Source organism: Pavona decussata, unplaced genomic scaffold, assembly GCF_977016875.1.
Source record: "Pavona decussata unplaced genomic scaffold, jaPavDecu1.1 SCAFFOLD_169, whole genome shotgun sequence".
Taxonomy (NCBI): domain Eukaryota; kingdom Metazoa; phylum Cnidaria; class Anthozoa; order Scleractinia; family Agariciidae; genus Pavona; species Pavona decussata.
The window spans coordinates 1,054,142-1,080,226 of NW_028145580.1; the positions used below are offsets into that span (position 1 = coordinate 1,054,142).

General features: G+C 39.8%; 1 protein-coding gene across 2 annotated transcripts in view; it reads left to right on the forward strand.

Annotated features, from left to right (window-relative positions):
- Positions 1–26,085, forward strand: part of LOC146464102 (MAM and LDL-receptor class A domain-containing protein 2-like) — a 140,985-nt gene that overhangs the window by 86,276 nt on the left and 28,624 nt on the right. For both annotated transcript variants that reach the window (XM_085130168.1, XM_085130169.1), the window contains 27 exons: positions 265–402; positions 1,385–1,645; positions 2,069–2,223; positions 2,954–3,149; positions 4,129–4,347; positions 5,187–5,406; positions 5,934–6,163; positions 6,879–7,138; positions 7,629–7,858; positions 9,430–9,563; positions 10,310–10,569; positions 11,356–11,455; positions 12,031–12,300; positions 12,954–13,145; positions 14,020–14,206; positions 15,364–15,599; positions 16,312–16,578; positions 17,489–17,740; positions 18,505–18,722; positions 19,488–19,680; positions 20,227–20,412; positions 21,036–21,125; positions 21,920–22,251; positions 22,969–23,187; positions 23,273–23,477; positions 24,027–24,295; positions 25,335–25,453. In XM_085130168.1, coding sequence (XP_084986294.1) covers positions 265–402; positions 1,385–1,645; positions 2,069–2,223; positions 2,954–3,149; positions 4,129–4,347; positions 5,187–5,406; positions 5,934–6,163; positions 6,879–7,138; positions 7,629–7,858; positions 9,430–9,563; positions 10,310–10,569; positions 11,356–11,455; positions 12,031–12,300; positions 12,954–13,145; positions 14,020–14,206; positions 15,364–15,599; positions 16,312–16,578; positions 17,489–17,740; positions 18,505–18,722; positions 19,488–19,680; positions 20,227–20,412; positions 21,036–21,125; positions 21,920–22,251; positions 22,969–23,187; positions 23,273–23,477; positions 24,027–24,295; positions 25,335–25,453 — 5,638 coding nt within the window. The remainder of the gene's footprint in view (positions 1–264; positions 403–1,384; positions 1,646–2,068; positions 2,224–2,953; positions 3,150–4,128; positions 4,348–5,186; positions 5,407–5,933; positions 6,164–6,878; positions 7,139–7,628; positions 7,859–9,429; positions 9,564–10,309; positions 10,570–11,355; positions 11,456–12,030; positions 12,301–12,953; positions 13,146–14,019; positions 14,207–15,363; positions 15,600–16,311; positions 16,579–17,488; positions 17,741–18,504; positions 18,723–19,487; positions 19,681–20,226; positions 20,413–21,035; positions 21,126–21,919; positions 22,252–22,968; positions 23,188–23,272; positions 23,478–24,026; positions 24,296–25,334; positions 25,454–26,085) is intronic.

Genomic DNA, 26,085 nt, shown 5'->3' on the forward strand with positions numbered 1-26,085 from the left:
AATAATCAACAAATGTAAAATATCTAGCCCCACCCCCCCTCCTAACGTTCGTGGGAGAGGAATGCATGACGAGCCCAAAGAGCATCTGCATGGGAGGCTATAAAATATATTGATGTCCACGCAAAATCTCCCAAGAGGTACCATGAGAAATGGATGGAGAACAATAAGATGAATATTCATTTTGATACTAGGGGTTCAAGTGTTAAAGCTTCTCTTTGTAATCTTGTCTGACCTCCATGTATTGCTAAACATTTTTGTTTCTAGGCCCTTGTAATTTTGAGTCTGGTTTGTGTGGCTGGAAAGATACTAGTGTGGGCGCGTACCAATGGAGCAGAAACAAAGGTACAACTGTCACTGCAGGAACTGGACCAAGTGTTGACCACACATGTGGCAATGCGTCATGTAAGTTACTCTCTGGATTTTTGGTTTTCATTCCTCTTTTTTTAATTGTGTGTTGATGATCAACCAGCTCTTTTAATTTTAATTAAAGCCACAAAGTGAAATGATAGTGGTTTTTGTTTCCACTGTTTGCTTTACTGGTATGGCCATTGTGAATGGCATGGGTGAAACCAAGTTTCCAAGGTACCTGTTTTCTGTGGAGATGGTGTTTGGTAGCAACAACCATAAGGATGGCCAAACAAGAGGCTCAAGTACATCCTTGAAGGTTAACATCAAATGGGCACAAGTTAAACCAAAACATCTTGAGTCTGTTGCCACTCAGTAACAGGTCCAACTGGCATAACCTGATGATAAATGTAGTAGGCACCTTCAAGGATGACCATTTGCCAGGGCCTTGTAGCTGCATTTAATCACTGAATGAGAGCTGCTTTAGTGTCCTCCCAACAAATTGTGTTTCATGCCCTTCCTATAACTGCTTCTACTTAATTCAGCCACTGGGCTGCATATCTGCTTGCAGACACACCAATGACTGTTCACTTTTGCTTATTTTTCTGCATTGTTTCTTACAGCTCATTATTTTTCAAATTGCTCATTCTGTTAGGAAAGTGTTTACCAGTTTCCAATGCAAAATGCCAAAAAAATGTTGTAACCAACAAGAGGACGAAATGGTTTAAGCTAGTGCCAAGGTCTACCAAAGAGAATTGCATTCCAATACCCCAAAACAGATTTATCACTTAGATGTATTCATCTCTGAACACACAGCTTCATAATGTGGTATAACTTTGTTCCACTGAATAATCATTTCATTACACCTGTCCTGTATGCTTTGAGATGAACATCTTCCAGAAAAGGACAAAGTCTGTCTTGAGGAAATTTGACTGCATACAAATGCATCAAGGAATTGAATTTCTTTTAAGTCAGGTAAAAGGCCTTTAGATAGCTTCATTGAATATGGTTGATAGTGTTTCCTGCTTTGAAATTGAAGGTTATTATGCTTATGTCCACTCTGGTGCCGGGTCCTTCTTTGATGATGCCATACTTCAGAGTCCAAACATGACCAAAACAGGAGCAGGCTGTGTTGTACGCTTCTACTATCACATGTACACTGCTAGCTCTAGTGGCTTTACCGGGACACTCTACTTGAAGCTTAAGAACAAGGGAGGAACAGCTACCCTCTATGAAGTCTGGAACAACCGGGGAAACAAATGGAATAGAGCTGAAGTGGGATTGGGAGTTGTAGATAAAGGTACGTCACTAGACTTTTTTCGAGTTATTGAAAATTGTTTCCAAAAGCATGTCTCCAATAAAATGTGTAAAAGAGTGGGTAAAAAGTCCAAGAAGTGGTTATCCACATGGAAAAACAGACCATTTTACATAATTTGAGATTTTTAGATGTTTGGTTAAATCTCTGCAGGAGCTTGGTTGATTGTTACTGCTTGTTAATTTAGTGAACTAAGCTTGCTGAAAATCGCACGGTGATCAATGTGTGGTGACTTAATTTATAGTATCAACGGCATGAGCAACTGCACCAAGAATATGACCAAATGCAATATGCAGCTTTTTAGTCTACCCTTCTCTACTACTTATTCACCCATGAGGTTGCTCACAGAATCCGTTGATTAATTAATTTCTCTAACAACTGTATAACAGTATGGATTTCTTCCCGTAGGTTTTAGTCTTCAGTTTGTTGCATCAAAATTCATATCAGCTGCAGACATGGCTGTGGATGACATCACATTCCAAGGCTGTGCTCTACCGCCCATCAGGTCATGTGCTTCTGGCGAATACCGCTGCACCAGAGGGTCTTGTGTCAAACCTAATCAGGTGCATAATTTTCCACCCTTCCTTATTACGGGGTTCGCACATACCGTCGACACCCGATAACTCGAACCCTCGCTAACTCAAACCAATTTCCCTTTCCTTTCAGGTCATTTTCTTTAGACAGTCGACTCCCGATAACTCGAATCCTCGCTAACTCGTAGCAATTTTCCTTTCCCTTCGGGTCATCTTCTATATAATTTTACCCTCGATAACTCGAACTTTTTTCAATTTCCCTTGAAGGTTCGAGTTATCGGGAGTCGATTGTAGTCTAGAATTCCTGAAAATTATACAAATGTACACTTAAAGGGACACTTTCACCTAATTTTACTGTCACTATGAATAGCCAAAAAAAGAGATTTGTTTCAATGGAATCTTTAAAATAATGGTCGAGTTCTAGTGCTAAGAAGCCATAAGCCAAATTTTCTACTCTGCAATTTCATAAGAGTGAAGTATAAGTTGCATGCACCTTTTGTGGTAGACCACGTTTGTAATTGAAACTTTGCTAAATAGCCGATACATTAATTAAATCTGCAAGGTCTATAGTAAATCTAGCGTAGTTCACACTTTATGTGAGTTGGCTATAGTAGACAAAGGCAATATTTTCCCAATACTTAATGAGCTACAAACATGTTTGAATTTCCTCGCAACTGGTCTTCATTAATACTTGCTCCAGTATACTGCAAGCAGAATATGCTTTGTACTGGGCATTAATGGAATGGAATCTACTTCCAAGGTGTGTGACTTCTCTGATGACTGTGGCGATGAGAGCGATGAACTACCATCTACTTGCGCTACATACAAGGAGAGGTGCAATTTTGAAAAAGACTTGTGTAGCTGGACACAAGACACAGATGACATTTTTGATTGGACAAGGGACAGTGGTGGCACTGGTTCATGGCTGACAGGTCCAGGAAGAGATCATACCACTGGTGAGTACAATGCTGACACGGAGGTCTTGACACAGCAACTTATTACACTTCTAACTTTTCAGTATTTGCTGGTCAGACCAGTCAGTTGGTTCCATCAATTCCTCATAGTGACACATTAGGGAGCTTAGGCAACAACGACGGCAACGGCAACGACATGCCGCAAAACAATAGGTTTAATGAGCAAAAACAGTCACTCTGCACGTGCGTTTTACATTTTGGTACATTGCTTTGCCTTCCTCTGCAAAACGACAACGTGAAATGACCACATTTAAGGTTTTGTGGAGAACGTCAACGGACGACGGTGAATTTTTCATTTTCTTTCTCAACTTGTACGTCACTCCTACCAATTTGGTTTCTGGATAGTTCGCCACTTTTGTAAAAGTTAAGCGAGTTGAAATAATCGCGATGTAGAACAAATGAAATAAAGGTATATTTTCCGGGGACGTTGTCGTTGCCGTTGTCGTCCTCGTTGCTTAAGCTCCTTAATTGTGAAGGTATACCCTCTGCCCAACTGCAAAGGCCTGGCGTGTAACTTGTGATTCAAACTAGTGCATTCCATATGCAATCTGACCACCCTGGCTGACCAAGTCTGAACAAATCGTGGAAAATGCCCTAAAAAAATGTCCTAGTGGTTAGGGCGCCGGACTTGTTATCCGAAAGTCCCAGGTTCAAGTCCAGCTCTGACCACTCGGGATTTGTTTCACGGTAGCCCCTTTTTAAAGTCTAAGACCCACTTTTAAATAGCCAGCTGGTTTGCATCAACCACTTGGGATCTTTAACAAATGTTATGTTCAGTTGGTATATTTATTTGACTGATTTATAGTGAGTGATCCCAATTTGCACTGCAATGCTTAATACTGGAACACTTAAATAAAGTCTCTTTATTCCCTTTGACTTTCATTTACCAGTTTGGATCAATATCTTTCACTTTGTCTTCCATCAGAAGTGATATCCACTGCATCTTTCCCTTACTTTTTAGGAACAACAAAGGGATTCTACTTGTACATTGAGACCTCATCCCCAAGGAAGAAGAATGAAACAGCTCGTTTAAGCAGCATGACCTTCCGAAGCTCTGGCCAAAATGACAGCTGCTACATGCGTTTCTGGTACCACATGTTTGGCCAGCATGTTGATACACTCAGCATCAAGCTCAGAACGTCTGTGGTGGGTCCACTGTATACGATGTGGAACAGAACAGGTACTGTATAGCTTGCATGACATTTTAAACGATAAACAACTTAAAGCATCCTTACAAACACTTAACAAAATGTTTTCTCGCACTGTAAATGAAGCCTACCGTCCCTTCCTAGAGCGGTTTTCAATAGGCCATTTTCATGATGGCGTCATTTTACTACAACTACCAGAATTCATTTCGTTTTCCTTTTCAAATTCAAATTTTGTAGTCCCAGTGGAGAGCAAAGAACAATAGCTCTAATTAGCATGAGAAAACAAAAACCAGAAGGATTCTGGTAGTTGTAGTAAAGTGACGCCATAATGAAAATGTGCTATTGAGTGTCGAAAGTAATTTCGCATTTATTTGACAGTACTGCGCTCTTTGATTGGTTGGCAAAATTCGCGCCACTTCTTGAACCAATGCGATTCCAAACCGAAACCAGTCGTGTTTTCGCCACCCGCGTTTTCCCGCGCTTGACGCCAGTTACATGTATTTGCTTCGAATTCTGATTGGCTCGTTGTGTTGTTTACATCTGCTGCGATTGGCTAGAGTAATATGTTGTTGGCAATTGTCCAAGGCTGCTGCCAAACAGAAGCCTGGTTGCCTGAGGCAACCAGGCTTCCTATCACATCACATGTTGGACTCCTAACCTCTCGGCTTTTTGCCTTGTAAGCTCCTTGAAATTTTTCTTAGGCAACAGGCTTGATAGTGACTAGAATATTTTCTGCGTTTAAACCAAAAATGGTTGGAAATTTGTTCCATTGGAGCCTTCAACCAAATCAACCAAAACCGGCTTAGGTTGAAATGGTTGATGCCAGTAGAACGCAACCTACAATTCTCATTTTGCGTTTCTATCCATAAAGGTGAACAAGGTGACATGTGGAGGCGAGCTGAGATCCCTCTGGTTAGTGCAGTTAACTTTCAAGTGGTAATAGAAGGCATCAGTGGTCCTGGTTACCAGGGAGATATTGCCATAGATGATGTGTCATTCACACCAAGCTGCCGGCCAGACACCACTGCAACCATCTCTCCTACCTTGCCAACTGGAGTACCACCTCCAGGCTGTAATGCTGGCCAGTTTAGGTATGCCATACTATAAAATATACCAACATTAACACTTATAATTATAGGAATGGGAACTCTGTCTGAAGAAAAGGTGAAACTTGCCTTGGTGCTAGAAATGTTTATGACGTTAGCAAAACAGATAGTACTGGCCAAACTCAAGTCTGGGACTAAAAAATAATATTCTTTCAACTGTGGCAGTCTTCAGAAATGAGAAGTCGTTGTTCTTAATTTCTAAACAAATTAAATTAACGAAAAAGACAAAGAAGAAATATTTTGAATGGCATCGTACTTCATGCAAAGTATGTAGGGGCAGTTTTGAAGAAGTTGTTGCCTCGTGAATGTTGAATGGAAGTTCTTGATAATGCATTTCACCTTGAAATGCTCTCTCTCTCTCTCTCTCTTCCCACAAGTCATCTTCCATTTCTTTGAATGATAATGCAATCAGAGCATCTTTCCCAGAAGGAACGTTTATCCTCCAGTGATGCACATTTCACCTCTTTAGCAAGAATTAATTTATAAGTTGGTTTTTCATAATTGTACTTTAGGTGTACAAGCGGGGCGTGCATCAAGGTAAACCAAGTTTGTAATTTCCGTGTTGACTGTCCAGACCGATCAGATGAGGCCAACTGTCCAACAAAATGTGACTTCCAAACTGGTTTCTGCAAATGGAAAAATGCTCAGGTTGGAGACAGGTATGACTGGATCCGAAACAAGGGCAAAACTCCCTCAAGATTCACTGGACCATCTGCCGACCACACCTATAACACCTCTGCAGGTCAGTTCAGGAGCAAACTTAAGCTGACGCTTTATACTTATGGAATATAGTCTCAATTTCAAATGCGTGGGATGATGATGATGATGATGATGATGATATTTGTAGGACGAAGTTCTAGTGGGGCTGAAAATTAAACTTCACAAACAATTAAGCCGTATGTCCAAGCCATAATGAAAAATACATTTCTTCTGATGTATTGATCGCTATGTCCGGTGGCCTTATAACCAGAAACCCATTGGAGGCCTGTAGGCTTGTTATTCTCCCTACGAAATTGTGTGTAAGGTTATTGAAAAGGACGTGTACAGTTTTCATGAATTTATCTCTTCTGCTCCACTTGAAATTAGTTTTCTTTTTGTTAATTCTATCAGATTCTGAAAAACGCAACCAAAACCCTGTAGTAGTTTAAGCATGTGGCATTTAACTAGCATTTTGGTGGTGTTTGAATACTGGTCTATGCCATCTCGTGTCCTTAGAAATTCACAATACTTTGCTTCACATTGTCTCTTTCCACCAAGTTTTGTACTGATGAGCCTCACTAAAAGTTAGTGGTGACTGTAAATGGATGAGCATCCTACTAGCATTCTATCCATATGGAGTAGTAATTTAATCTTGGTTGATTCATTCTAGCTGAAGTAGAGTTTATTGCCAGTGGTGTGGGCCTTCCTTTTGTTTTTGTTTACAGATTCTCAACAGTATTTGTGTACTTACCTTTCAGGTTATTATGTGTACACTGAGGTCTCCAATCGCACAGGCTTCTTTGCCGATGCGCACTTGATCAGCCCCTTCTTCAGGCAGGCTGGTAAAACTTGTCAGTTCAAGTTCTGGTACCACATGTTTGGTCCTAACATTGGATACCTGCAAATCTATTACCGCAGGAATTCACGTGACAGACAACTGTTTAGCACCCTTGGTAACAAGGGTAACCAGTGGAACCAGGGTTTGGTGAATCTACCAAAGTGCGCTAACGATTTCCAGGTCAGTGAATCATTTTAGTAAAATAATAATTGTGTTAGAGTACTGTAAAACATCCCTTCGATCTCTTTATTTATAAATCATCCTGGGTACAGTCTATCTTATTCTCACTTCATCCTTTACTTAAAGGTAGTCTAAATTGATATAAAAAAGTTTTGCTTAAGCAAAGAAGCTTCTAGGACACAAACCGTTTCTATGAAAAAGAATGTGTCCAATTTTTTCTTGTTATGCATTCAGATTTTATAAATGTATGTGCCCTCCGTGTTTGTGCTTCAAGCCATTTGCCTAATAGGACATTTTCATTATGGCGTCATTTTACTACAACTACCAGAATCCTTCTGGTTTTTCTTTTTTAATGCTAATTAGAGCTATTGTTTTTTGCTGTCCACTGGGATTACAAAATTTAAATTTGAAAAGGAAAACGAAATGAATTCTGGTAGTTGTAGTAAAATGACGCCATCATGAAAATGGCCTATTCCTTTTCGTTTTTTAGATTGTTGTTATGGCAAAGCATTACTCTAGTGGAGCCTTAGGCGACATTGCTGTTGATGATGTGAGTTTTGAGAACTGCGCCCAGCCAGTCCCACCCAGCAGTTGCAGTGGTGGCAGTGCATTCCGGTGTGACAGTGGACATTGTATTGACCAGTCAGCAAAGTGTGATTTTGAACTAGACTGCTGTGATGGCTCGGAAGAGAGAAACTCCACTTGCGCCAATTACAACAGGTAGTCATATTGGTGTATGAAAATTATTGTAAATAACTTGTGTGTTTGAGACAGGATTGACAGGTTTGAAAGGAAACGGATGGGAACTTGATTTAGGCAAAGTTATCAATGAAAGCAATTTACTTACTTCAGATTCTGTTTAAACTCAGCAATTGGGCTTTACTAGTAGTTTTTGTTGTCAAGCATATTAAGGTTACCCTATACCTTCAGAGGTGTCTCGCGTCCAAGCGATGGAGCGCGTCCGGTTTAAACTGTAGATACCTGAACCCTTATATCAAATTTAAGCTTAAAGAGCTGGCTATCAAACTAAACCAAGAATTTTGAAATAAAACGAATTGCCGAATTTTTAGCGCTGTTTTCTCAAATCAATTTTTTCACTTGGAGGAGCCACTTCAAAGAGCTAAAACTCAAAAGGAATTTGTTCGTTTGCCTTCAAATTTGGACAGTAGCTAGTTTAACATATAAACAACAAAAACGTGCCTGCGAATTTTTTCTTCGAAATATTTTTTCTCCGAGAACGATTTTTGTACGATCACTCCACATTTTTTTTTTCATCCTATTTCGAAAAAGCTCTATAACTTTTCATTGCAATTGAATATGGCAAAACGCAGACACGTTTTTTTTAGCACTTTGGGTCCGGAAACTGAGGAGCAAATTAAATTATCGAAAAACAAAATTCGCTTTGACTTGTAGCTTTAAAAAGGTGATTCGGACGCTCGCATTTAGAGGTCGTGAAAAATTCGACAATTCATTTTGTTTCAAAATTCTTGGTATAGTTTGATAGCCAGCTCTATAAGCTTTAATTGGATATAGGGGTGTAGATATCTACAGTTTAAACCGGACGCGCTACATCGCTTAAACGCGAGACACCTCTGAAGGTATAGGGTAACCTTAAGGTGCAAATGGCCACCTAACCCTAACCTTCTTGAACTACATAAAAATGAGAACAAACCAGGGACAGTAATGGAACGCTCTCCTTTTTTATGTTGCATCTTATACCCAAGGTGTTTTTATGGCCTCGTACATAAGGTTTAGTAGATCTTCAGTGGATAGATAATAGTGGTAGATATGTACTCTGTACTAGCTCGCTCTTTTCCTCCATTTACTGACAGTTTGTCCAGCTGGACATTTAACCCTTTAACCCCTATTGTCAAAGAACAAATTCTTCTATCTTGTCCCCGTACTTTTCTTATAAACGTACTGGGAGAAGTTATACTTAATTCTCATATGATGGTATACTTAATTCTCATATCCTCAGGGGTTGAGTGAGCATTGATATTACAAAGAGAAATATGATGCTGATCACTGTTAGGGCTTAAAGGGTTTAAAGGGCCCTAGTCAGCCATACCTTTATTTTTGTTTATATGCGAGAGTTTGGCTATTATATTTAACTCCGAGCATGTCGAAAAGAACGAAATCACTGAAAAACTACTAAAGATAATGTAGTATACTTTCAGGAACACAACTTACACTAAAGCAATAAGATTTCGCTTCACCATGCAATATCAATAATTTCGATGGCATCGAAAATGGCGGAGGCTGACTAGAATATTTCCCTATTCAATTTGCAGGTGCAACTTTGAGGCTGGACTTTGTGACTTGACGCAATTAGCAAATGACACTTTCAACTGGAGGAGGCAAGCAGGAAGGACAGGCTCCTTTGGAACAGGGCCTTCTCTTGACCATACCACTCAGTCGTCTAATGGTAAGACATAGCATTTGAAAACCCAAAAATGTTTGTCTGTCAACAGAAACGAAAATAATTGTCTAGTATTGTTATAAATTGTCAGCCCAGTGCAATAAAACTGTCGATTAGTGCCTCTGGCAGACGCAGAGTAGGTCGGAATGGATTGAAACCTTAAAAAATGTTAGGCTAAGGTTTTTCACGTTCTCGCATTTTTGTTACCAAAATGTGCTACAACAGATCACGAGTTGCTCCTTTCAAGAATTGAGTGGATTTATCTCCTTTCGTTGTTCTAGAATTATTTTGTAGTTAGTCAATGTCTTATCTCACCATTTTTAACAAAAGATTTCAAAACCCCCTTGGCACTACGCCTTAAAATCCAGTATGATCTTGGATGCCTCTAAATTACATGTCAGGAAATACAACAAAGCTTCAGGTTGGAACGGTGCCTGTTTCAGGATTAATCTCACTAGAAAGACAATGTACTGACTACGAATCTTGGATCCAAAGGTTTCACTGTCTTCAACAATTAAAGTAAAGGGAAAATAAGAGCAAAGAATGTCTAGCAATGGCTTGAGTGACCAAAAAAGAGACAACGCATCAAGAATGATAATACTTCATAGTAAAAATAATAAGCCATATTTATTGTTGACAAATGTTAACCATCGATTTACAATGAGAATTCCATGGACTACTGGTAGATCGTAGAATAACCTGGTAGGACATGCTAAATAATCCATTTGATATGTATTCCCTTTAATTTACAGGCTACTATATGTACATTGAAGCTTCCTCCCCACGCAAAAGGGGTGACAATGCGATGCTAGCAAGTGCTGTCTTCAGGCCCTCAAGCACATGTCAGTTAAGATTCTTCTACCACATGTATGGTTCACATATTGGAACTCTGAACGTTTACACTAGAACGAGCACCAGTGGGCCACTCGCAAGGATTTGGACAAAATCAGGGAACCAAGGGGACAAGTGGTTGAAGTCAACAGCTAACATAAATATTGCGCAGAACTTCCAGGTGAGCCGAACAGAGTAGAATTCAAGCAAGTAAATCAATATGAGTGATTTGTTGACATCGGTGGTATGTTGTCCCAATTCTGTCAACTGCATCATAGACACATTCAGTATCAAATGTGGTTGCGAATTTTGTTACTCCAAGTTGCGCTATTGCGCATATGCCACACATTGACATTCCAATCCTAGCAGTATGCAGGATGCTTGTCCCATGAACCTAGTTTAATGGCCTTAGCTCCCACGAGTCTCCTGTAGCTCAGTGGTAAAGCATCCGAACTAGTAATCGGAAGGTCTTAGGTTCGACTCCTGATAGGAGCACTCGGATTTTCTTCCCGAGATTGTCTGTGTCATTTACTGGTTAATACATCATTCTCAAAGTGACTTGTTTAATGCTGAAGTAAATTCCAATGAAATGTTACTGGACCTGACCTCCTTCTCAGACGTTCTTTGCGTGCGTGACCTGATGATAAGGTTTTTATTTTCTCGTTTTAAACACTTTTCATTCTTTTCTGTTACTTCCGTAATGTCTTGCATGTAGCTGGAATGGTTTATACAATGCCCCAGATAAAACCTTTTAATTGGTGTAGGGGTTCACAGTTGCCGTTTTACAAAAATACGACATTTCCCATGGGAGCGAAAGGGTTAAGTTATCTTAATTAGGACAAAGTACATTTTTGTGGAACAAGTTCATACAGAATCACCAGAGATTTAACCAAGGGATGGCTGTGGGCATATTTCACTAGCTGATACACCCTTAAATGACTCAGAGCCAACTTAATACTTTCCACAGGTTGTATTTGAAGCAGTTGTTGGCACCTCATATCAGGGAGATATTGCAATTGACGACATTTCATTCACCTCTGATTGCCGTGTTGGTGGTACAATTCCTGGTAAGTGCTCGTCTTGCACTCATGTCAAAGTGAAACTGGTCTGTGTATAAACGAGGTATGGGAAAGGGAATCGGTGTGACTTTAAACTACAGCGTGTGCCTCTGACCATATCCTTTATGTATTAAGAAGAGTATCAGCACGAAGCAGTGGATAAAACATTGGAGCAACGTTTCCTGAAGGAATCGAAGGCCTGTGCATGAACTGAGCTAAAACGATAAAAAGCAATCTGACATGCACTTTATGTCGGTTATGCATCCAGCCCTTCAGTTACTCTATTCACCAGCTATGTTAACATGCTGTTTGTCTCCTTATGGAATATCTATTTTAACCTTGCCACAAACCCGTTCCTTTTGTTCATAATTGACCTTGATCAATACACACATCTGGGGTGGGAGTGATGGTCTTTTACTGGTTATGATCTTTCATAAATCTTTCCGTCTTTAACTGTAACTTCCTTTTTCCCTTGTTCTAGCTATAGTAAAAACAAGTGATGATTGAATCAGATGGCACACATCTGATACCTCAGGATGCAAATAATTCATTACCAACGTAATGGTTTGCCATTTCTTTTGAAGGTCTTCCAACACCATCTCCTACCCCAACCTCGACGACATGTTTCAAGTGTGATTCTTCTTCCTGCATTGACCTGAAAAAGAAGTGCGATTTCAACAACGACTGCAACGACATGACAGATGAGACCACCTGTGGCTACCCGTGTAACTTTCAGAACAATATGTGTGGCTGGGCTAATTCCAATCAAGACAACTTTGACTGGAGGCGGCACAGAGGTTGCACTGGAAGCTTTAATACAGGCCCTTGCAAGGATGCTGATAATAGTACCAGTGGTAAGTGACACATTGTTATTCAGCTGTGTATATTGCAATATGCCATTTCCGAGTTGCTGTGAACCTCACTATGAAAGCGAGGCTAAGTGCAAAACATTTCATATGAAAATTAGTTTTGTTTGCATATGAATGAAAACGAATTGTCATAACAAAAACTTTGCACTTAGCCTCGCTTTCATAATGAGGTTTAAAGCAACTCGGAAATGGTCTATTATGGGAACAGTTGGTTTTCTTATGATTTCCAAATTTGCATTGTGTTAATGTTTATATGGGCATATGACTCAATGCCCATTGTCTCGTGTAATGTTTCCTAAATAAATATATAGTTATTATGAGTCATGAAATGTGGCTAGAGATGCTAAACTAGTAGTAATAGCTGCTATAGTTGACTATAGTCTTGGGGTCAGTCCCAAAACAGTGTTTCATCTAAAATATTTTCATCTCTGGTGGAGTTAGCAAATCGACAGTACAAGCGGAATTGGCTTTATTTTCCGTTGAGAAAGAGCGCGCGTTACATCTGACGTCATTTTTATTGTCTGTACTCTTATAGACAATAGCTACGAGTCAATTAGCCCGTGGGAATTTTGACAGTTATTGTAAAAATTGTACTGGAGCATTTCCTGTTCTTACAGTTTTTTTGTTCTTGATGTCAGGTTACTACTTATACATCGAGACCTCAACAGGCCTAGTAGGCAATAAAGCTGTCCTCGTCAGCCCTCGGTACCAGCTAGCATATAGCGCCTGCCAGCTTGGTTTCTGGTACCACATGTATGGATCTTCTATTGGCAGGTTGTCTGTGTACCTCAATGATGGCACCACTAGGACCAGAATGTGGACCCTAAATGGTTTGTTTCCGTTTGTTACATATGTTACACCCCGGGAGCATAGTTCACTGCAACTCTCTCAAGCTTGTTTCACTGCTTGCCTGTAGTATTTTATGTCAGCCTCAAGGAAACGTCTTTTACAGTGCAACGAACTCAACCGGGGCCGCCCAACATTGATCAGCCAATCACAGGTCACGTTTACAGCAAAGGAGTCTGGCTTTGGTAGTTTGTAAACCAATCAAAAACGAGAACATTTCAAAGTGTCGGTTTTTTCAGTGGCCCCAGTTGAGTTCGTTGCACTGTAAGTGTTTTGAGTACATCCTCGCGTACACCTCCCAGTTGAGATGAGGGGTAAGTCCTATGATGGAAGGAAACTTTTGTAAGGTGTAGTCATTCCCATTTCTAATTCATTCCCTTTTATCCCATTTTGTTTTGTTTATTATGACTCGCCCACTCTAAAATATGCAATGTAATTACAACCAAGGGTTGAAAGAAAAGAGAAATAAATAAAAGGGATGCACATACCATGGCAAAAGTCAATAACAGAGCTCATTCCCCATTTCGCCTTGTTTTTAAAGAAATGACTTTGTGGTTAAATGTAATAAACACGAAGAAGAGTGTTTTATCCGATTTGCAAACACCAAGAAGGGGGTTAAAAAGACGAGGTACAGCCAAGTTTTTTTTAACCAACCTCTAGGTGTTTGGAAATAGGATGCAACACTCTTTCGAGTGTTTGATATAGCTTCTCAAACTTTTTATTATTACACACCTCCTTCACGGTACTGAGTTCCTTTCTTCTTTTTTGTTTCTTCATGAATAAATGATGAACTTAAGAAAAGTTAAGAAGTACTCTTACAGAGTTGTAAGTGTTTTGAATTTTACAATTTTGAAATAGGCAATCAAGGAAACAGGTGGTATCAAACATATGTTTCACTGGGACGCAGGAAGACTGCATTCACCATTGAGTTTGAAGCAACCCGTGGAATTTCTTGGTCTGGTGACATTGCAATTGATTCTATCTCGATGATCAACTGTATGCAGCGGCCGCAGTGTCCCAGCCAATTGCCATCAAATATGCAACGGTAGGTAAAAGTTTCAATTCCGCGTTCCATGGGTAGCTCTCTTGTAGTTTAACCCTCTCCCACAAGCACCAGAGTCAACTGTTGGAATATTCCTAATTATTTAAAACTGGATCATTGTATAATGCAATTCCAGGGATTTGATTGGCTTAGCGGCCATGGTATATGAGTCATTATACCATGACCGAGAAATGGTGACCATTAAGTGGTCTTCTGGTTGTTCTTGCAAAGCGAAATTAGCGAGATCTAGCAATATTTCTTGATTGTTTTCAATAAAACAATTATTCCACTCGTGCTTGTTGGATATGAAATGATTATAGCCAACATGCACTCGTGGAACAATTGTTAAATATATGCTTAGATCACAACTCTTTGTAACTGAAATATAGATGTCATCTGATGCATGCATTTTGAGTAGGACTCTATGGATTCGTGATGCTGTTCTTTAAATAAAGATATCCCTTTTGTATTGAAGACTGTGGTGAAATCTGGATTCCCTTCTGCTGTTTGGGCAGAAAAAATGCACTCATGGTTGATTAACAGGAAAACAATTGGATTGCTCTTTTTACTACAAGCCCTTCCTAAATAATTTCTCAAACTGTTCCTCAAATAAAAATGAAGATAATTCAATTTTGGCCTCAAAACATGACAGATCGCCATTCTTCGATCACAAGGAATCACGTTTTGTGTCTAAAATTCTCAAGTGTCATGAAAGGTGGATAGAATACTGTCTATCTTTTGCGAACCAGTTTGTCACTTGTGGAGATTCGGTGGTGTGATGTTTATTGTGTTAGACATCAGATCGGAAAGTCAGTAGTTTGATGCCTAGTCTCTGCTGGTTTCCTTGAACAAGTGGCTTAATTAACTCCTCATTGTCTCTCTGTACGCGGGTATTTAATTGGCTCAGTGACTTGTCGCGTGGGGTAACCACACAATGGATGTGTGCTCCTAGTTGCTTCATGCTGCAGATACCAGGTTTAGCTCCAGTAAGAAGTTGGGTAGCCTTGGCTAACTCTTGAACAGTGAAACATAATCAAAGTCAATGGAGGTTTTACATTGGCTTTTCATGTCACTCATTCTATGAGCTAACTGGGGGTATAATTACGGTCCACTACTCAATTCGTCAATGGCACATAAATATATGAATTTTACTTTTGAAGCTGCGGAAATAATGTTTGCATCAAGAAGAGCATGGTGTGTGACTTTTCTGATGACTGTGGAGACAACTCCGATGAAAGTTCATGCAGTAACTACTTGGCACGTTGCAACTTTGAAAAGGACTTGTGTAACTGGCGGCAGCAAACTGATGATGAATTTGACTGGACCAAAAGAAAGGGCCAGACTCCATCCTTTAACACTGGACCTTCCAGGGACCATACCTTGGGCACCACGGCAGGTAGGCATTTCAATAGAAACTTGACCATTTTGGTCCCTTGGTCCTCAAGGTAGTCGCTAACATTAGAAATAAACTTCCTGTTGCAGTGTTGATAGGTAAACTGCATACTTCCAACATAGTCAGTAATGTCATTAGAATATGTGTTGACATGTAGTGTTAGGCAAGGTCTAAGCCATCTGGAAGGTTCTTCGGGCATCCGAGGATTCCCCACTTTTTGGGAAAAATTTAATGGAAACTGCCCTAATCTATTAAATAATTTAACTAAAGAAATTCCTTGAAGTATCAAAAATTTAACCCGAGATCTTTCATGTTGGTCTGAAAATGGGTATGGTGCGCTTTGCTCAAAAATACCACTAACTTTCCGAACCCGAAACTAATTTATATGCAATGTACCGGTAGGCATTCACTCTCTATTGATTTTGAAAGGTAAGTCTTCGTTATCTGTGAGTCTTTGAAGAAATTGTACTAAAATTGATAAGAAAGGAATTTGACAAAAATACTTGCCAGACCCTTAATGGGACTTTAGAGAAATAGGGCCCTAGCCAGCTCAGAAAATGGGTGTGGAAAAAAAATATATTTTGTTCTGAAATAGGTAGTTTCCCATCAGCCTAATGGTGGAGGAGTGTTTAAATGTGACCAGAGTCTCTCTTTGATTCTGGCATTGGATGTCAAATAACAAAAAAAAGACTCATCGAAATGCTTCCTTTTCTAGGCTCCTATTTGTACATAGAGACCTCTGGTCAGAGGTTTGGGGACCGTGCCAGACTCGGCAGCCCACTCCTTAGAGGACAGTGTACCCTGCGCATGTTCTATCACATGTTTGGTCAACATGTCAATGCCTTAGTAGTGTATATGCGTACCACATCGAACGGACCACTCACAAGACTTGCAAATATCTCTGGCAACATTGGAGATAACTGGATTCGATCAGTAGTCCAACTGACAAATGGAAATCAGCCATTCCAAGTTGTTATTGAAGGTGAGTATGTATGATAAGTGTTAGCTGTGTTGATTATAAAGGAAAAAAGTTCCGACGGGGTGTGTCATGTCTTCACCTTTTTCCTCCCATTTTGTACATATACAGTGGAACTCCGCTTTACAGACACTTCCTTATTACGGACAGTTGTGTTTGCCCCAAAGAAATGCTCATACATTTTGTCTTAAATTAACCCGTTTAAGGTGATTCCATTGAATTGCGTTGCGCATCCTTGCTGCGCATAATTTTTCGCGTCATTTAGCGCGCGCACGCACAACATTACGGGATTTCCTTGAGGTTAAGCTCGGTAGGAAAATAAATGGTCCTTTTCTTCTAAACGAGCTCGGTGACCCCTATTTTTTAATACATCAATTTAAATGTCATACGGTTGACCACTATATACCGCGATTTAAAGAAAAGTTTAATACTCTACTTTGAGATATTTTTAATTGAATGCTTTAAAAAGCATGTATTTAGGTAGTGCTGCTTACGTGCACACGCAGCAAAATCTTTAATTTCTTTCATAATCTTAATCCCAGTTCAATGAAAATAGTTTGTTGTGTAAGATTAAAGTAAATTTTTAATGCAAGAAATTAATTTTTCTAGAAATGATAGTTCCCTTTTCTGATTACTAGCGTTCCTAATATAAACCTCGTGGGTCATCTATTTACTATAATAGCCATCCAGGTTGCACAAAAACGAGCCCGGCGACCCCCATTTTTTATTGCATTTTTGTAATGCTCATAACATAGTCATGAACTGGACCAAGTCTTAGACAATTTTAAGTACTCCTTCTTTTTCAGCGGAATCACCTTAATACGGACACCGGTTAATACAGAGAACGGACAGTTTTCTGTGACCTGAGTGACACGCTATCATACAAAGTTAACGTTTTATCTGTTGTTCCTTATAGGCGTAAGAGGCCGAGGATACCAGGGTGATATTGCTATTGATGATCTCAGCATTGCCCTTAAACCCAGTTGCCAGCTCTACAATGGTTCTCTGCCATCAGTAGGCTCAACTGTAGCACCTGTCACGACTGCTGCTCCCAATAATTGCTTGTCAAGCCAGTTTGCTTGTGTCAGTGATGGAAAATGTATTACGTTAGGCCAAGTGTGTGACTTCAACTTGGATTGTGCTGATGGCTCTGATGAGAGGTCCTGCCGTAAGTATGATACAGCTGATAACTGTGATCAGGGATCTAGCTACCAATCCCAGAAATATTTCATTGCGGTTAAGGAATCATGAACAACATTTCAGTAAATCTGGGGATATAACATAGTGTATATCAGAAATGGAACGATCTTGTTGAAAATGCCCAACTTTAAGGCTGGTAACTATTGACCATTTGATCTTTTAAAACGTAAAAGGATTTGTATGCAAAAATTTAATGCAGTGCAATACCGTGCTTCCAGGACTTTCTCCACACAACACTCAAACCTTTGTGAGTCTTGTTTGAGAGGTATCTGTGCGATAAAAGCTTTTGTTTCCGTGGGAGATGTTGTATATTATGAGGAAGTGCAGTGACAGGAGCGGATCAACATCTGTCATTCTCAGAAAGGGCTTAATCCAATGGAGACAATGAAGAAGGGCAAAGCAGAAACATCTGGTGCTTTCTTTAATGGTTTTTAAATAATAAAGCCCACACACAACTTGCGCTTTCTATAATTTGTTCACTTATCAACCGATTAATTTTACTTACTAGAGAAGTATCCGTAGCAGATCGAGTAGTTTGGAACTAAATGAGTGAAATGTTATGGAGTTTAGGCGCAATTCATCTTAAGTGCATTTCCAACTTTGTTATACAAAAGGAAGTTGACATGCCCATTTAGATATCTTGTGTCGGGATGTTCCAGAAAGGTGTCTGTCGCATATTAACTTTCACTGCCTTCTGTGTTGAGGTCTAATACTGGATTGTGTCATTCACAGCTGCCACGTGCACGTTTGAGAGCAACCAATGTGGCTGGATCAACACTGACAAAGACAACTTTGACTGGAAGCGCAAACGAGGTAGAACTCCAAGTATTGGTACAGGGCCCTCAGTAGATCATACAACTGGGACAAATCAAGGCTATTTCATGTACATTGAGACGTCATACGGCAGTGTTGGGGACCGTGCTAGGCTTCTCAGCCCTCTTTTCAAGAAGGTAAGGTTAACATTTTTAAAATGATAACGTACTGGTGATTTCGAAGTATCAGTATCTGTAGCTTGAGATGACGGGGATGGAAATGGGTTGTCACGTTGGAAAGGTTCGTTTCTCTCCTTGTGTCGTGGAAATCACTAAATGTTTCTTATGGTTTCCGCACTTCGTGCCCTCTTCTTCGTGAGTGTTCCTTTGATCCTTTTGTGTTTGGGGGAGCAGGGATGGCGCATTGGTGAGAGCGCTTGCCCCCCACCAATGTGGCCCGGGTTAGATTTCCGGTGTTGACACCATATTTGTGTTGAGATTCTTGTTAGTTCCCGTCCCTGCTCTAAGGGTTTTTTCTCTGGCTACTCTGGTTTTCCTCGCTCGACAAAAACCAACATTCTCAAATTCCTGTGAAAGCAACTGAAATTCGCATGATTATTTTATTATTGTGTTTGAGCCGAGATGCTTAGGTATACTTTAACACAGATTGACTAACAACCATTTAAAGCTAAGTTCTTTTAAAATCTTGTAATCTCTATAGTACTCTGTTCGGGACTAACTTCTGTTTATAGTTTCATGTTGAGTAGTCTAGAAAAGACCAATCCGTAGTATTTTTCGTAGTTCGTAGAATTTCATGTTTAAACGATGAACGCTAGACCAACCTGCATTCAGATGGTTCCATAAAAGGCTGATACCTTAAGACTCTGTTGTTCCTTATAACTAAGTTTCAATTATGCAAGCTCAGATTTGGTCTTGCATTAATGATGTTCTCTTTTTCACCAGGCTCATTCTAACTGCAAGATGACATTCTGGTACCACATGTATGGCTCGTCAATTGGATCCCTTAACGTCTACCTTAACATAAGCAACCGACTAACACTCTGGTGGAGGAAGTCTGGTAACAAGGGGAACAGGTGGCTGCAAGGAACAGTTGGAATTGGAAAGAAGACCGGACCATTCCAGATTCTCTTCCAAGGTAGGGAGAATTGCACCCTTGAAACTTCGCAGAAGTAGAGATTTAATTTCTGGTATTTCATAAAATGTTGCAATGATAGTCTTGAAATTGTCTTCAAAAAAGGAATTCCATTACATTTCACATGTTTCTTGTATGCTGTGCAAATTGAACATTCTCCACTGTGGCATGTTACAGACTTGACAATGCAACCTTAACAAAACGTATTGTCACAATAGCTGAAAGTTTTTGATAAAACGGACGTGTGCCATAGGAACCCGCTTGTCTCTTCCATACTGCAATTATCGTAATCTTGAATCCTGCTCCAATGTTTCGACTCGATGATGCATGTTTTCTTACTAGTATCAAAAAAATATATTTTTAATGAAAGTTTGAATGGTCACAAGTGGCACAAAATCTGTCAATCCCACGATGTTCAGAGTTTTTCGTACAGATAAAACATCTTTCCGGAAAAGAGCACTTATCGACGGTATTTTTACAGCCATACGAGGAGTGCAGTGTTTATACGCAGTGTCCTGGGTTAAAAATCCCACTTTTATTCTTTTTCAGCTACTCGTGGCCGAACGTATAGAGGAGACATTGCAATTGATGACATCCAGTTTGTTGGTTGCGCTCTCCCACCAGTTGCAAACAGTTGTCCAGAATTCACCTGTGCACGGAAATCTTGTGTCAAGAATGATTATGTCTGTGATTACAATGATGACTGCGGTGACAACTCGGATGAATCTCGATGTGGTATGGCAGTTTAATAATAATAATAATAATAATGATAATAATTAATATTTATATTGCGCATTTTCTATAAAAATAATCAAATGCGCATTACAGACATCACAATAAAATCCAAAAGAAAAAAAAATAATAAGAGCCCGTTAACATTACAATTACTATGGACTGAAAAGACGAAAACTACAAAATTTACAATGGCTATAAGAAAGGTAATTTATAGAACCTATGTAAAGCTAAAAGGCTAACTATAAACTAATAGCCCTTTTCACGGTTAACTCTGCTCATTTGCATTACAATGAAATCTAGCATGTATGTGAGGCAATTTCGGGCTATTTTGTAGTTTTAGCCCGAAAATGCCTCGCATCCACGTTGGATAACATTGTAATGCAAATGAGAAAAATTAACCGTGAAAAGGGCTATTGTACTAAGAAAATGCCTTACAGTTTAATAGAATGCATGTGTCCGTAGAAATTATGATTGCTGGCACTTTCAAACTCCTAATGATTACCTTCAGATTTTGAAGTTGAGAATATCAACTTTAATCTGAAAGAGCAGTAACCATAGCTTGTGATTCTTGTCTAGATTTTGTCCAGATGTAATGCATTGTTACCGATTAATTTTTTTTATAGGTGCATACACCACACGATGTGACTTCTCTCGAGGCCCTTGTGACTGGACTCAGAGTTCTGAAGATGACTTCAATTGGTCTCGAAGACGAGGTTAGCATTTTAAGATGTTTTGTGGTACGAAAACAGTGTCAATTAGAATATTGAGAAAAGTACTGTTTATGCTATTTGATGTATACCCACAGTCTTGAGTCCCCGTTCTTGACCAGCTTATGGCATCAGCTTATAAACTGTTAATAGACAGATTTGCTCATAAAGACGGCTCAGGCAAAAAGTTGGAATAGCTGACCTCTTCTACTCCTAGAGTCCATAATTTTGTACACCCTACCTACAAGATACTTATTTGCTCCACCTCCATAAAGGTCTTGATCAGTGTCATCGCAATTTTCGTGTTTTTAAAGTGCCCATACCCCCCCCCCCCCCAAAAAAAAAAAATTTCGCTTAAATAAATATTTGCACCTGTTCCAAACGCATTGAGCCTTTTTGCGCCTTTTATCAACTAAATCTTGACTTTTTATAAGCTGTAAAAGTTACGAAATCTATCCATCATTTGTCCCATGACCGAGCTGGTAAGGGGCATGGGTCTATTCCTTACATGACGTCACAAACTGCTTTGCATGCATTTTCACAAAGACTTAATACAATGAAAATCAGTTTGTGACGTCAAGTAAGGAAGACACCCATGCCCCTTACTAGCTCGGTCATGGGACAGATGATGGCTAGATTTCGTAACTTTTACAGCCTATAAAAAGTCAAGATTTGGTTGAAAAAAGGCGCAAAAAGGCTCAATGCGTTTCGAACAGGTGCAAAGATTTATTTAAGCGAAAACATTTTTTGGGGTTATGTGGACTTTAATCGACATATGACATCGTCATTTGTGTAAACAGGTGCAACATCTTCATGGAACACTGGCCCGCCATCAGACCATACCACTCAGAATGGCTACTACATGTACGTTGAGACATCTTGGCCTCGTAAATATGGCGACAAGGCTTGGCTTGTGAGCCGAAACTTCCAGTTAACATCATTTGGAAGCCCTGAACGCTGCAAACTCCGTTTCTTTTACCACATGTACGGTGATTCTGCTGAGAAACTCAATGTTTATATCAGAACTTACCGGAATGGAAGCGCGCAACAGAGAGTATGGAGCAAAATGGGTTCCCAAGGATCCATCTGGAACAGGGCTGTGATCCCACTATCTTCATCCAAAGCCTTCCAGGTTTGATTTTATTGTCTTTCACTTACAAGCACAAGATTGGCAAAAGTGGTTGAGACGTTTTTGCACAATAAAAGTACAACCAGGGCTTCCTAAAATATATTTTAATGACCTATTTCTTTAGTGTAGAGTGGAAACTGTCTCTGTTGTCATCACTCTAGACTCTCCACCGTCAGTTGAAGTCTTGTACTATTTGTGAATCTTTCTTCATTTTACCGTGTCTGTTGTCCTCCAGTCCAGCCTTTCCACTCTCTACTAAAGTATTATACCATACAACTTTTGGATATCTTAAATTCAAGACTATCTCCTTCACAGTGATAAACTAGAGTTATAAGACACGCGCATCACATGGAATGATTGTAACTTGGTCAAGATGTGAAGGCACTGTTTACTGTAACTGAAATCCTGATTAACTAAAAACAAAGAAATATCGTAAGTTTAAGCCTAGCCATGAAATACAATATCGTATTCAGCATGTCAAGCGCATGGGAAGAAAAAAAGGGTGCCCACAGTTACAACCTAAACCTGATCACTGGCTAGGTCCATAATGTGTCACGTAACCGGCATACAACAAGGATCCGCAACGTTAAAAGCATTCTGTTTTCTCCACTATGATCAAACTCTGACCGGATTTTTTTACTACAGCAGTCTCGAGTGAACTCCTTTTCCATGTAAACTGTGTTGCAAGATAATAAAAATGATTTTTTTTTCACTTGACAGGTTTTGATTGAAGGTGTCCGTGGAGATAGCTACACTGGTGACATTGGCATTGATGATGTGTCCTTCACTCCTGGCTGTAAACTATTCAATGGACAACTGCCCATTGCCCCTCCAGCCACACCAACCCCTAAGCCAGCAACCACACGGCCTCACCAGTGTAGCAGTGCTGAATTTAACTGTGCTAGTCAAGGCCCTGCTGCTTGCATCCCTAGCACACAGGTGACTTAGACCTTCTCACCTTTTTTCATAGGAAGGAGCACCACAAGCTACTAACATACCCATTCATTCACTTTTTGTCTCACAGGTTTGCGACTTCCGAAGCAATTGTCAGGATAGGTCAGATGAAAGTAAGTGTGTGAAGTCCCGCTGCACCTTTGACAGTGGCGACTTTTGTAACTGGTATGTTAATAATCCCACTCGGAAACGACGCGCTTTGGCCTACACTTGGCTCGCCCAGCAGGGTGCCACTGGAACTGCTGGCACAGGACCATCCGCAGACCACACATCAGGTATGAGACTCATACAGTCCAGCCACCACTTTAATAGCCACCTTCCATGAGAATTCTTTGTAAACGACGAATACGTTTCTTTCCCACTGCGAATAGCATTCAATTAAATACTGTTATTTAAATTCTCATTTGGATAGTATTATTTTATTGGCCATTGTGGAGACGCTGTTTTTCACAGACACGATTTGAAACTGGTGACGTTGCTAGCAAATGCTAGGAATTTCCCATTAAGTGTAATTATCCACAAAGAAAAACATCACCCCTTCTGTTAACATAAATCAAATTATCACTTATGGCCGTTTCATGACTCTAGGGTAATTTGCATTCATCTGGAGAAAAGTCTTGCAGTCCTTCACATTCCATACAACCAAACTACAATATTTCAGTGTTGCTGTCAAAGGGCAAAGGAAGCCATTTTTGGTAATTCCTCGGTGTTCAATGAAAGTAGAGTTTTACTTGGTGAATGTACTATTCATCATCACACTGACAGTAATAATTGTCAAAACTTGAGCTATGCTAAAACAATGAACTTTTTTTTAAAATTTATAGGGACTCTGTCAGGATGGTACATCTATGCCGAGAGCTCAGGGGGGTCAGGTGATGACAGGGCTCCTTTGACAACACCTTTGATGGGCCAGACTGGACCGCAATGCATTCTCTCCTTCTGGTACCACATGTATGGTACTTCTGTTGGTACCCTTTCGGTGAAATTTGCCTTTTTGGATGGATCGCAGCCAGTAATATGGACCAAATCTGGAAGCCAGGGCAATCAATGGCGTAATGGTCGGCTAGTCATTGGTTCAAGGCGACTCTTTAAGGTGGGATTTCAAAATGTCAGGGAGAATGGAGACTCGCAATGTAGTATGCATAAGTGTGCACACTTTCAATTAATTTGCATATTTTTCATTATCTAAATTATCCCAATAAATTTTCTTCATAGCTTCTGGGAATTTATCTGTAGCCCACAAGAAAACTTGGGATGGTTTTCTGTAAGGTGTCCTAAAATTGTGATTGAATCATTCAATCTCCACAGAAGTGCATCACTTCATTAAGTGTATGGTCAGACACACTGCCGCATTCCATCCTTTAACGGCCTTAAAAGTCAAGTGCAGTATGAAAATTGATTGATTGAAACAGTAAAGGAGCGTTGTAAAGAATGACACTCTGTGAATTAGTGTTTCTTCATGTGAGCCCAGTTATATACAGGCAGAAGAGACGACATGCAGTATTACAGGGAAATGCACTTGAGCCGGGACAAACCAGAGAAGGTTGTAAGGTTGTAATCAACTCCTCCACAACCAGATATGAATTCAAACCAGAGAAGGCTGTAAGGTTGTAATCAACTCCTCCACAACCAGATGATGATAGTAGTGATCCCCTTCCTTAGTGCTCCGAATGACACCCATGCCCTGCCCCACTGATACACCAGGGCACGGTAGCATAAAGCATCTTAAGATAAGTAGAAGTGTCTTTCAGTCCTTTCCTGTTTTCCAAAGGATGATGTCGCCCCCTCTTTGTATTCTCTACCCTTAGTTAACTGTCTCCATAATGATCCAATATGCCACGTGAGAAAATTCTTTTGGGACGGAGGGATCAACTGCAGAAAACGTCCACTTATCTTAAGATGCTTTATGCAACTGGGCCCAAGGATTTACTGTTGATTTTGTATTCCTCCCGTTAAAAATTTTAATACAAAGCTTTTTTTAAGCTACAGATAAAGAAAGTAATGGTTGAAATCGCGAGGGAGAAATCCTTCTGGAAGTTTCTTTGTTCTTTAGCTGTTTAATTGACTTTCAAGATAACTGTGAACTAATACACCTATTAAAAATGTTAATGTCAACCTGTCTTGATTTGTAGGTCATCTTTGAAGCTAAGAAGAGCAATGGTTACAAGGGTGATATTGCTTTAGATGATATTGAATTCTTGAACTGTCAACCATTGGACGTTACCAAGAAATGCACTGCAACTGAATTCCAGTGAGTGCAAAGAAAGGATTTGTTTACATAGCACAGGCACTTAACCTTGACAATATTTCAGTTTATTTTATTAGCTTCGCCAACATAATGTAAATACATTCGGGTAATCAAACAAAGTAACAAAGAAAAAGTGGCGGGGATTCAGCAACAGCGTGAGCCAGTTACTGCGGGCCCAGAAAATTAAAAAATATAAGAATAGTTTAAATACATAACCACAAAATTAAAAGCAACATGAGACAGGGTGAGCAAGACTACGACACTTACCGGTATTACATTTAAGACAGACAATTAAAAGTGCGGGGATTTTCACAGTCGTAATTACTTAAGGCAGTTTTGTAATACTCTACCATTGCCTGTTTAAAATCATTCAGGGCGTTCATACACAGGTTCAGTTCATCAGCAACAACGTTCCAGACACGTATGCATCTGATGAAACTTTTCCGTGTAATAAAAACTAGGAATGCTGGAACACCATGGAACACAATAATTTTGCCTAACCCGCAAAGATCTGACCCAAACAATGACCAGTATCTCATCATTGGTGTTCATTGAGGCTTTCTTTTGTGAAAATAGAAAGAGAGGTAGTAAAAATAACTTGGAAAGAGAGAGATGAGCAAATAAAATAACTAAGC